The sequence below is a fragment of the Pelophylax lessonae genome (assembly GCF_965119305.1).
Source record: "Pelophylax lessonae genome assembly, chromosome: 7".
In the NCBI taxonomy this organism is placed as follows: Eukaryota; Metazoa; Chordata; class Amphibia; order Anura; family Ranidae; genus Pelophylax; species Pelophylax lessonae.
Window position 1 is genome coordinate 94,054,545 of NC_138774.1, and position 12,579 is coordinate 94,067,123.

The following is a 12,579-nucleotide window of genomic DNA, read 5'->3' on the forward strand; positions in this document are numbered from 1 at the left end:
TGACAGTTATTTTCCTGGCACGTCCCGGAAATGTATTTGTTTTTTGAAACTGTTAAATCAATGGGGTTACTTCCACTTTAAGATTCACAAAATTTCTGCCTAAGATTCCATTTGAAAAATGTTTTAAGACATTAAAAAATAGACCCCTAAATATTTAAGAAAACATTTTATTTGTAAGTAGCAGCACTTGAGAATGATTTTTTTGTGTTATACATTTGAATGAAATCTGCCAGTTTGCTGAAAATGTTATACTCTGCAAATAACAAACTCTGTTTTGCAGATGTCCTGTCCTGTTCCCCTGACACCGGGGAATTCACAGATAATGTCAGTGAAGATCACTAACCATGGATCCTCTCATTATTACTGTGTGACCGTGAATGGATCTCCATACAATATCTTTAATCACTTCACCAAAACTAGGTGAGCAGGGTAGAAGCTTAACCTTAGGAAATAGTCAGGTTATAAACACAATGGCTTTTGAAGGTTAAGCACAATTATTCATAACAATCATGATGTGTATGTTTATAATTACTGATTTTACTGGACGAACCATCTGTAAGAAAAAGTTCTGTTCCAGCAAGTAACAAACCTAAAGACACTGATTGTCAACTTGTGAAGTATACAACTGCTGCCCCTGAAATTACCAATGGGCCTCATATAATATTCAGAATATATAACACTACAGAAATCTATTAGAGATTGTGGACATGTTGCAAATCTGGATGGAGTCTGGAGACATGCTACAGGAGATATTTAAATACTGGGGACATGTTCCTTGAGACTGCTAGGGATCACTGTCATCACAGCTCCCGGACAAAGCAATGCTTCCATAAATAAATGTTGGAGTCAACAGGCACCAAAGGATCACAGGTTGGGCACCAGAACCGTGCTGCCCATGAGACCAATATCTCATAAAACCACATTGGACACTGTGTCCTCAATGCAGATCTAAAATGCTGAGCCTGGAGTGACCCTGGGCAACAGTGCCCAAAGACCTGTGCATTATTGCTCATCTAACTTTGAATAAAAAACAAAAAGAAAACAGTTGATGAGATGATTTTGCCCCTAGCCCTTGCCCACAATACAGTTCTGACTCTTAAGTGATCCTGATACATAGTAAAAAATGAGATCTACAGTATGTTCAGGCCATTCAGTTATAAAGGCTGGGGTTTCAAAGATTTGTCACCTCCTACTCCTTAGATTTCCATTTTATAGATTTTTATATATATTTATACAAACTGATCAGCCATAACAATATGACCACTGGTAAAGTGAGTAAAGTGAAAAACATTGATTATCCTGTTACAATGGTACCTGAAAGTGGTGATTATCATGTTACAATGATACCTGAAAGTGGGATATATTAGGCAGCAAGTGGGCATGTTGTCCCTGAAGTTTATGTGTTGCAAGCAGAAAAAATGGGCAAGCATAGGGATTTGAGCGACTTTGACCAGGGCCAAATTGTATGGGCTAGATTAGTGGCCCCCAACCTCCCCGGGACCAGAGACCAGCCACGCGAAAGTCAACCTCCCCACGGACCGGGGGTGGGGGGTGGTGTGGTGCGGTGTAGGGGGGTCACAGCCTGTAGTAGTAGTAGATTTATGAAATACCACTGACTGACTAAAGACTAGCTCCTTGTCCAGACTGGGAACCCAGTGCCTTCAAAGAAGAGAGGGAAAAGATAGGGGCGCCAGGCAGCAGTATAGCTAGTAGTTCATTTTACTGTGAAATAAACAGTTAAAAATACACACACAAGCACTCTGTGAACAAAGGCATGTCACTGTAGAGAAGATGTGCAGGATCCAGGGTCTTGAGTGTGGGATGGATGAGATGGTGAATAGGGATGATCGAACTTTTGAAAAGTTCGGTTCGACCAGAACACCCGAACTTCACGAAAGTTCGGTTCGGATTTCAGAACCCCATTGAAATCAATGGGACCCGAACTTCTGTAATCAAAAAACACCATTTTTAAGCCCTAAAACCCAATAAATGCCCCTAAAAAGTGCCTAGGGTTCTGGGTCATGCCCCAGGGACTATTAATCACACAAAAAAAAGTTCTTAAAAATTGTCGTTTTTGATAGATAGCCAATTATTGAAAAAATAAAAAAAAAAAAAAAAAAAGAGATTTCTTTGGATTTAGTGTCTGGGGGGTCTAAAAGTTGTACCTGTGAAGTTTCAGCTCTGTAGCATGTCCAGAACCAGAATTACAGCATACCAAACCTTCAAAAATGACTTTTTTGCTTAACCGCACCTTTCTTTTGCTCCTAATCAACGGCTCAGCCAATGTGTATGATGGGGACATAATGCAGTGCACTGGGAACAAGATTAGAGGTTTTTTTGGAAAAAGGTGCTGTCTCTTTAAATGTGCATATAATTAACGGGTGTATTTCCACAATGGGGCTTTTATTACCAAATGTTTCAAGAAGTCCAAAGATGTATGTAATTGCACTTTATTTCATGTAAAATGGTGTTTGGTGCACTTTAACTTGAAATCTCACAAGAAACAGACATATATGCACGGATACATTGAGGGTTAGGGGTAGGGGCCACAATGTAGTGCAGAGTGAACAAGATTAGAGATGTTTTGGATGAATACTGTTGTCTCTTGACTTTGAATAGAAGTAAAGGATGCTTAAAAATTGGGCATTTGGTGGTGCGGACGATGCCTTGACACCATATCCCTATGAAAGTGCTGGTAATGAAAGCAATAATTGCCTTTGTAAGGAAAAAAATTACAATGATATGCATCTGTGTGACAGGTGCGCAAAAATTGTTGTTTGGGTGTTGGCGGAGCCATACCACTGTAAGCCCAAAGAGCTGGTGTTGAAGAAGGCGTAAAAATTATGAAGGTGTGCACCTGTGGAACAGGTGCGCAAACATGGTAGTTTTGGTGTTGGCGGAGCCTCCCCACCATAACCCCAAAGAGCTGGCTTTGAAGGAGGCCCAAAAATTGTAAAGGTGTGCACCTGTGGAACAGGTTCGCAAACATGGTAGTTTTTGTTTAGCATAGCCTCCCCACCTTAACCCCAAAGAGCTGGTGTTGAAGGAGGCCCAAAAATTGTAAAGGTGTGCACCTGTGGAACAGGTTCGCAAACATGGTAGTTTTTGTTTAGCATAGCCTCCCCACCTTAACCCCAAAGAGCTGGTGTTGAAGGAGGCCCAAAAATTGTAAAGGTGTGCACCTGTGGAACAGGTTCGCAAACATGGTAGTTTTTGTTTAGCATAGCCTCCCCACCTTAACCCCAAAGAGCTGGTGTTGAAGGAGGCCCAAAAATTGTAAAGGTGTGCACCTGTGGAACAGGTTCGCAAACATGGTAGTTTTTGTTTAGCATAGCCTCCCCACCTTAACCCCAAAGAGCTGGTGTTGAAGGAGGCCCAAAAATTGTAAAGGTGTGCACCTGTGGAACAGGTGCGCAAACATTGTCGTTTTTGTTTTAGCATAGCCTCCCCACCTTAACCCCAAAGAGCTGGTGTTGAAGGAGGCCCAAAAATTGTAAAGGTGTGCACCTGTGGAACAGGTTCGCAAACATGGTAGTTTTTGTTTTAGCATAGCCTCCCCACCTTAACCCCAAAGAGCTGGTGTTGAAGGAGGCCCAAAAATTGTAAAGGTGTGCACCTGTGGAACAGGTTCGCAAACATGGTAGTTTTTGTTTAGCATAGCCTCCCCACCTTAACCCCAAAGAGCTGGTGTTGAAGGAGGCCCAAAAATTGTAAAGGTGTGCACCTGTGGAACAGGTGCGCAAACATTGTCGTTTTTGTTTAGCATAGCCTCCCCACCTTAACCCCAAAGAGCTGGTGTTGAAGGAGGCCCAAAAATTGTAAAGGTGTGCACCTGTGGAACAGGTGCGCAAACATTGTCGTTTTTGTTTTAGCATAGCCTCCCCACCTTAACCCCAAAGAGCTGGCGTTGAAGGAGGCCCAAAAATTGTAAAGGTGTGCACCTGTGGAACAGGTGCGCAAACATTGTCGTTTTTGTTTTAGCATAGCCTCCCCACCTTAACCCCAAAGAGCTGGTGTTGAAGGAGGCCCAAAAATTGTAAAGGTGTGCACCTGTGGAACAGGTGCGCAAACATTGTCGTTTTTGTTTTAGCATAGCCTCCCCACCTTAACCCCAAAGAGCTGGTGTTGAAGGAGGCCCAAAAATTGTAAAGGTGTGCACCTGTGGAACAGGTGCGCAAACATTGTCGTTTTTGTTTTAGCATAGCCTCCCCACCTTAACCCCAAAGAGCTGGTGTTGAAGGAGGCCCAAAAATTGTAAAGGTGTGCACCTGTGGAACAGGTGCGCAAACATTGTCGTTTTTGTCATAACCAAAATGAGGTTCTGTGAACGTAAAGAGAATGAGAGGAGGGTTTGAGGGTGGCACCATGGTCCAGGCTTAAACTGAGGCTCAACTGCCACATCACAACGATAGCCTAGTCTACAAGGTCTGCATCAGGTGCATCAAAGCTTGATATCCACGACTGATTCATCTTAATGAATGTCAAACGGTCGACTGAGTCGGTGGAGAGTCTAGTTCGATGGTCTGTGACGAATCCTCCTGCTGCGCTGAATGCCCGTTCCGATAGGACACTGGAAGCAGGGCAGGCCAACAACTCCATGGCATACTGGGCCAGTTCTGGCCAGTGGTCTAATCTTAAGACCCAGTATGCCAGTGGATCGGATTCGTCACATGAAAAGCCCTCTGTGTCACTTTGTGCCCTCACGTAATCGTCCACCATGTGATGCAGACGCTGTCGATGCGATGTGGCAGCTGAGAGGCCTGGGCGGTGAGGACTAAAAAAAGACCGAAAGGCATCCGTCAACCGCACGCCTTCTCCAACGCTCCTCTCGTGACCACCAGTAGAATCCATGGTAGGTTGTCCCCGCCCCTGCACCCTACGGGAGTCGGGGAACATGTTCACCAGATTCCTCTTGAGACTGTCCTCAAGGGATTTGATCCTGTGGACTCTATGGGTGGATGGGAAAAGCTCCGAGACTTTACACTTGTACCGGGGGTCAAGTAGGGTGGCCAACCAATAGTGGTTAGTCTCTTTAATGGCCTTGATTCTGGGGTCCTTTCGCAGGCTCTGGAGCATGATGTTTCCCATGCGTCGCAAATTAGCGAAGGCCTGAGAAGCTGACTCCTCGGGGTCACTCATAACGACATTATCTTCAACGGGCTCCTCCTCCTCCCAGCCACGTACTACTCCAAAGTGTCCCGAGGGAGTCAAACTAGGCCTTGCAGATTGCCGCATGTCTTCCTCCTCCTCCTCCTCAAACCCTGCAAAAGTTCCCGCAGAATCGTCCTCCTCCTCCTCTTCCACCCCTGGATCCTGCTCGGGCCTCTGGGAGCTAGGCATAATGGGGTCAGGATTCTCAGGATAAAGGGGGCCTTGAGAGGCAAGGAAGTCCTCCTCTTCCTCCTGCTGCTCTGCCTCCAGTGCCCTGTCCATAATGCCACGCAGAGTGTGCTCCAACAAAAACAGTACCGGTAGGGTGTCACTGATGCATGCGCTGTCCCGGCTGACCATCCTTGTGGCCTCCTCAAATGGCGAGAGGACAGCGCATGCATCCTTAATCAAAAGCCACTGCCGTGGTGAAAAGAAGCCCAGGCGCGCAGAGCCAGTGCTGGTGCCGTACTCGCATAGGTATTCATTGAGGGCCCTCTGCTGCGTGTACAGGCGCTGCAGCATAGCCAAGGTGGAGTTCCAGCGGGTGGGCATGTCACAGATGAGGCGGTGTACCGGCAGGTGAAACTCGCGCTGCACTTCGGCCAAACGTGCAGTGGCACTGTACGACCGCCTGAAGTGACTGCACACCCTTCTTGCCATCCTTAGCACATCCTGCATTCCCGGGTACGAGTTCAAAAACCGCTGTACCACGAGATTCAGGACATGCGCCAGGCATGGCACATGGGTTAACTTTCCCTGACGAAGGGCGGCCAGGAGGTTTGACCCATTATCAGTAACCACCATCCCTGGCTGCAGCTGGCGTGGTGTCAACCACCTCTGGGCCTGTGCCTGCAGAGCCCCAAGAATCTGAGGGGCAGTGTGCTGCCTGTCCCCTAGACACACAAGCTGCAGCACTGCGTGACACCTTTTGGCCTGAGACATAGAATAGCCCTTTGAACGTTTACGTGGTATCTCATCATATTCAAAGGACCATTCTGCAGAGGAGGGCATGGAGGAGGTAGAGGAGGAGGAGCAGGAGGGGGTAGAAGTGATCGATCTACCCGGATCAGCGACACCACCAGCTGTTTGCAGACGTGGGGGCAACACTGGCTGCAGCACCGAGCCCTGGCTACAATCCCTTCCACTGGCAAGCAGTGTCACCCAGTGAGCAGTGACAGAAATGTACCGTCCCTGCCCATGTTTGCTTGACCAAGTGTCAGCCGTCAAGTGTATCTTACGGCTGACTGACTTGGCCAGGGATGACACTACATTGCCTTCCACATGTTGGTATAGGGATGGCAGGGCCTTACGGGAAAAGTAATGCCGACTTGGCACCTGCCACTGTGGAACTGCACATTTTGCGAAGTCACGGAAGGGAGCAGACTCTACCAGGTTAAATGGTAATAGTTGCAGAGCCAGTAGTTTAGCCAAACTACTGTTTAGACGCTGGGCATGTGGGTGGCGGGGAGTATACATTTTTTTTCGTTCCAGCATGTGTGGAATCGAAATTTGGCGTCTAGATGATACAGCTGGTGGTGTGCTGGAGGTAGATGCGACACTGCCTGCTATATCATCATCCCTGCCAGTGGAGGCTGCCAACAGGTGACGAGTGACTATAGCAGGGCCAGGAACAGACTGATGTGCAGGTGGAGCAGGTGGAGCAGATGGAGCATGAGGAGGAGCGCGAGGAGAACTAGGAGGCCGACTGACCAATCTTTGGCCCTTTTGTGGGTTCTTTAAATGCTCCTGCCAACGGGCCGAGTGGTGGGTTGTCAAATGCCTGTTTAGGCAGCTTGTACCCAGGTGGTTGACATTTTTGCCACGTTTTATACCCTTCTTACAAATCTTGCAGATCGCAACTGTTTTATCTGCATGGGATGTCTCAAAAAAGGCCCAGCAAGATGAGGTGTGTATAGTGGCCCGGGAGACAACAGGTGCGGCCTTAGATGGAGTAGGCCGTCTGCTCTCCCCTCTTGTTTGCTCTGCCTCCTCCTCAACCTCAGACCCAACATCTGATTCTATCAAAGACTGAGCATCAGGCCTGGCCTGGGAGACAACAGGTGCGGCCTTAGATGGAGCGGGCCGTCTGCTCTCCCCTCTTGTTTGCTCTGCCTCCTCCTCAAACTCAGACCCAACATCAGACTCCATAAAGGACTGAGCATCAGGCTGGAGTAGATGGCCGACACTGTGGTCAAACAGCTCAGCTGACTCCTCTGCCATGTCTGAAATTGGGTCTAAGGGAGGACATGAGGTGGACATGGACTCATCTGTATTTGTTCTGACAACTGCAGAAGACTGACCACTTTTCTCTGCCTGGGTCACTGTAGTTGCAGATGATGCCGATGATGAGGGTTTGTTCATATAGTCCACCACCTCCTGTACATACTGTGGACGTATAGCTTGGCCACTGCCGGAGAACAATCCAAATGGTGGCCTGGCTGAGGACTGACCACCACGTCCACCCCTGCCTCTAGACACCCTAGAAGCTGTGCCCCTTTCCGCAGCAGGGCCACGTATGCCTTTTCTTGGTCTACCAGGCATATTTGTCACTGATGCGTTGGCAACTGTGTGCGGTGAAAAACGCACACTGCTATGCGACCCACAGTTGTCGCTGGATACAGCACAGCAGTTGCGGTTCACGCACAGTAGCAAAGCCTTTTGCACAGTGGACCTAACGCTTTGAACAACAGGCGTTAGGTTGTCACTGATGCGTTGGCAACTGTGTGCGGTGAAAAACGCACACTGCTATGCGACCCACAGTTGTCGCTGGATACAGCACAGCAGTTGCGTGTCACGCACAGTTGCAAAGGCTTTTGTACAGTGCACCTAACGCTTTGAACAACAGGCGTTAAGTTGTCACTGATGCGTTGGCAACTGTGTGCGGTGAAAAACGCACACTGCTATGCGACCCACAGTTGTCGCTGGATACAGCACAGCAGTTGCGGTTCACGCACAGTAGCAAAGCCTTTTGCACAGTGGACCTAACGCTTTGAACAACAGGCGTTAGGTTGTCACTGATGCGTTGGCAACTGTGTGCGGTGAAAAACGCACACTGCTATGCGACCCACAGTTGTCGCTGGATACAGCACAGCAGTTGCGGTTCACGCACAGTAGCAAAGCCTTTTGCACAGTGGACCTAACGCTTTGAACAACAGGCGTTAGGTTGTCACTGATGCGTTGGCAACTGTGTGCGGTGAAAAACGCACACTGCTATGCGACCCACAGTTGTCGCTGGATACAGCACAGCAGTTGCGTGTCACGCACAGTTGCAAAGGCTTTTGTACAGTGCACCTAACGCTTTGAACAACAGGCGTTAAGTTGTCACTGATGCGTTGGCAACTGTGTGCGGTGAAAAACGCACACTGCTATGCGACCCACAGTTGTCGCTGGATACAGCACAGCAGTTGCGGTTCACGCACAGTAGCAAAGCCTTTTGCACAGTGGACCTAACGCTTTGAACAACAGGCGTTAGGTTGTCACTGATGCGTTGGCAACTGTGTGCGGTGAAAAACGCACACTGCTATGCGACCCACAGTTGTCGCTGGATACAGCACAGCAGTTGCGTGTCACGCACAGTTGCAAAGGCTTTTGTACAGTGCACCTAACGCTTTGAACAACAGGCGTTAAGTTGTCACTGTATTTTGCTGCCTAGCAAGCACGTATACCTGCTGTGATACAGCAGCACTGTGCCACGTGCTCACTAAACAGAACCCTCACACTTTCCCTACAGAAACTAAATTTTCAAATCTAACTAATGTAGTACAAAGTTCCCTAACTACACTAGATATCCCTTTCCACTAAATAGAAAGCTCCATACAGCAGAAGACTGACACTGTCCCTTAAGTTTTTTTTTTTTTTTTAACTCTAAGAACCAGCACAATCGCTGTATCTAACTACACTGGCTGTAAGCTAAATACAATTCTGCTATATGGAGCTTTAGAACCACTCGATATGTAGGAAATGTAGTGTAGCAAGCAGGAGTCAGACAGAACTGCTTCAACTCTCTTCAACAGGCTCTGGATAACTGTGCTAGGGGTTAGGCGGGGCCATCTTATATAGTGTGGGGCGTATTCACTCCTGATTGGCCTCTGGTCCCCGTAGTCACTCCAATCACGTTCCTAGGAGACTCCTGCCCCCTCATTGGCTTTTGCAGACGTTTCTGGGCCAATCACGGGCTTTTAAAGCCCAGTTCCTGTCCCAGTGCATTTTGGGCGGTTCTGGTGGCCGAATACCGAACTTTTGCCGCAAAAAGTTCGGTATTCGGCCGAATATCGAACATCCAATGTTCGGGTCGAACCGATGGTCGACCCGAACCGTTCGATCATCCCTAATGGTGAACTGCTGCAGGCGGGCTTCATACAGGATGTGCAGGATCCAGGGTCTGAAGTGTGGGATGAATGGGATGGATGTGATGGCGAACTGCTTCAAGTGGGATTCTCACACTGGAGCCAGTGTAAAGATGACTAGAGCCGCCACAGACTTCCCTCTTGTAGCATCGCTGAGAAGAACTGTCACAAGCGCCCTCTGGTGGTCAGAGGGTGACACTTCAAGATGTGCTGGCTTGCTCTGCCCACTGCGGCTCGACTCCTAGCAGGCCACGGACCGGCACTGGCCCATGGGTTGGGGGTCCCTGAGCTAGATGACTGGGTCATATCGTCTCCAAAACTGCAACTTTCGTGGAATGTTCCCAGTCTCCTCTGGTCATGACCTACCACAAGTGAACTAAGGAAGGAAAATGAGCGAACCAGTGACACTATCATGTTTGCTCAAGGCTCATTAATTCATGAGGGGGTCGAAGGCTGGCCTGAGTAGTCCAATCCAATAGAAGAGCTATTGTAGCTCAGATTGCTAAATTTAATGTTAACTGCAGTTTGTTGTGTATGAGGTTGCAAAGTTGCAAGCTAGTCAGCGTACCCATGCTGACCCATATCCACAGCCAAAACACCTACAATGAATGGGCACATGGGCATTAAAACTGGATCACAGAGTAATGGAAGAATGTGGCCTGGTCTGATGAATTTAAGAAGGGTTTGAGCAACACAACAACAAGTTTGAGATGCTGACTGTTGAATGTGCTGCAAAAACAATTCCAATCCATGGAGGCCCCAGCTCGCAACTTAAAGGATCTGCTACTGATGGCTTGGTTTTAGATAACACAGCATACTTTCAGAGGTCTAGTAGAGTCCATGCCTTGTTGGGTTATAGTGGGTGGTCATAACGTTGTAGCTGATCCGTGTATATGTAAAGTATGCACTTGAATAGACATTTGTAGGAAGGAGGAATCCAGTGCCTGCTAATTCAAGTTTTAATCTTTTTTTGTCTTTCCTGCCCCAAGATTTGAATCACTTTGATTTCCGCTTGCAGGGTACAGATGAACTCCAGTGACTCACAAGTGCTGAATATAGATATTAGTGTGCCTAATAGTGTGCAACCTGGTGCAGTGATAACATTGATGGCGGAGGCTGAAGAGTGTGATAGCAATATACCAGCTTGCTTTGCTCACCTCTCTCTGGTGGTGGCTGAAAAAGTTAAGGTAGGTGCTGCAGTCTGCTACTATTCTTGGTTGATAATTATACGGTAGACTGATGGCATTTGGATAAAGTCGGGCAGGGTTAAAAATCTGACAGTTTTTACTACTCGCTAATGCCGCATGGGGGAAATAGTCCTCACTTGTGTTCTAGTGATTTTTGTAACAGATCAACTGTTTTTTTCCACTTATTAAACAAAACCCTTGCAATGGTATGTTTACAGACTAAAACAAAGCAAATTAGAAACATTTATTTTTAAGGTTTTAATACACATAAAGGAATTTGTATCTGGTAGGTCCAAACTCTTGTGAATGAAATCAGAAGAGCAAGATTATTCGATTGAGGGTAGGGTTAGGATTTTCCAAATAAGAAATCTCATCAATGGAGCCACAAAGAGACTTGATAATCCATGTAGTCTGCAACCCATCTGCAGCATATTTTCATAACCAAAATAACAAAACTGGTTGGTTTGACCCTTTAAATTCAAAATATATTTTTCTTAGTTTTCTTTTTAATCATTTTAACTAGGTATTTTTTTTCTCTTAGGTGTCTCCTGTACATACCCCATCACTGTGCCCGCAACCATCTTACTTTGGCTCTTGCTCTGAATCTCTATTACCCAGCCAGTGCAAGGACCATCAGTGGAGGGCCCATCTGCTAGTGTTAGATGCTGATGGAATTAAGTTCATAGAGATTCTCAATGGCTCTGGTGTCACCTCCCATGGACCAGATGGAAAATATGAATATGTTCATTTAACATCCAATTGCTGCACACCACAAGCTGAACTTCTCCTAACAAACTATAGAGACATGGTTTGGCATTGCTTCTTCCAGGTGCCCACTGCTGGCATTCAGACAGACTCAGGACATCTGTACTATTTATTAACATTACTACCAATTATTTTCATACTTGTACTAGGTGTGTATTTTTCATGTAATAAAAAGAACCATAAAGTAGAAGAAGGACCCCAAAATCAGGCAGAGGGTATTCCTCTAAAAGAACCATGATTATTTTGGAATGGAACTGTTTTCTTTGGTGGTTACCTGATCAGGGCTGTATGTGTAGAAAATCAAACAGACCAGGGTAGTGTCATTTTAGAGATTATCCTAAATGTTTCATCATTTTTTGCTGTCTTTCTAATTTATGTTTTCAAGGTCAGAGATACTCCGAAATTACATTTATATTCTTGTGTAGCATGCATTTTCATATCTGAGGCATGGAACTGTGTCTACAAGGTTCTAAGAGTGAACAGACAGCACCATAAAACTGGTCTAGATGGGTTTACAATCTGGTCTTTTCCATGGCCTCCAATGATTATGAAGGACTTGTAAAAAAAAAAAAAAAAAGCACAAATGATCAGAAGAAACGCATATTAACTGAAGAATACAACTTCATCGATGATTCCTATAGGATGACCTGATAGCACTTATCATGTAGCACAAAAATGATGCTCATTATGTCATGCTTTGACTAGTGAATGCCAGATTATTTTCTTTTGTAGAAAAACTGACATTAGAGTTGGGCTAGGTGTAGGAGTTACAACTGGTGTCTGGGAAGAAAGGAGAGAATGCAGGCGGTATGTTGTGGTTTACAGGGGCTATTGACATTGAATGTAAATAGCAATGTTGTATTGACTGAAGGAAAACCTTAAGTCTGGGCCCTCAATTATAAAAACAAGCACCATTTAAGCATTTGCCCCCCTTGCCAGTCTTTCCCTAACTATTGGAAAATGTTATGGTTAGCAAAACTTTTGTTAATTGTTGAGTATTTGTGTTATACTGCTTTATTCTTGTTTGCCGAAGGGTCATGCGAACAAAGGTGATTGTTTCTAAACTGGTAGAATTCACCTTCCAGTGTAAGTTGCTCTGCTGCTGAAGCTCAGTTGTTAATGAGGGGGCA

General features: G+C 46.3%; 1 protein-coding gene across 2 annotated transcripts in view; it reads left to right on the top strand.

Annotated features, from left to right (window-relative positions):
• VWA7 (von Willebrand factor A domain containing 7) overlaps positions 1-12,087 on the top strand; it is a 97,000-nt gene extending 84,913 nt beyond the window's left edge. For both annotated transcript variants that reach the window (XM_082263766.1, XM_082263767.1), the window contains exons 15-17: positions 281-420; positions 10,516-10,684; positions 11,226-12,087. In XM_082263766.1, the coding sequence (XP_082119892.1) occupies positions 281-420; positions 10,516-10,684; positions 11,226-11,687 (771 nt within the window). In that variant the 3' untranslated portion in view covers positions 11,688-12,087. The remainder of the gene's footprint in view (positions 1-280; positions 421-10,515; positions 10,685-11,225) is intronic.
• The last annotated feature ends 492 nt before the right edge of the window (positions 12,088-12,579 follow it).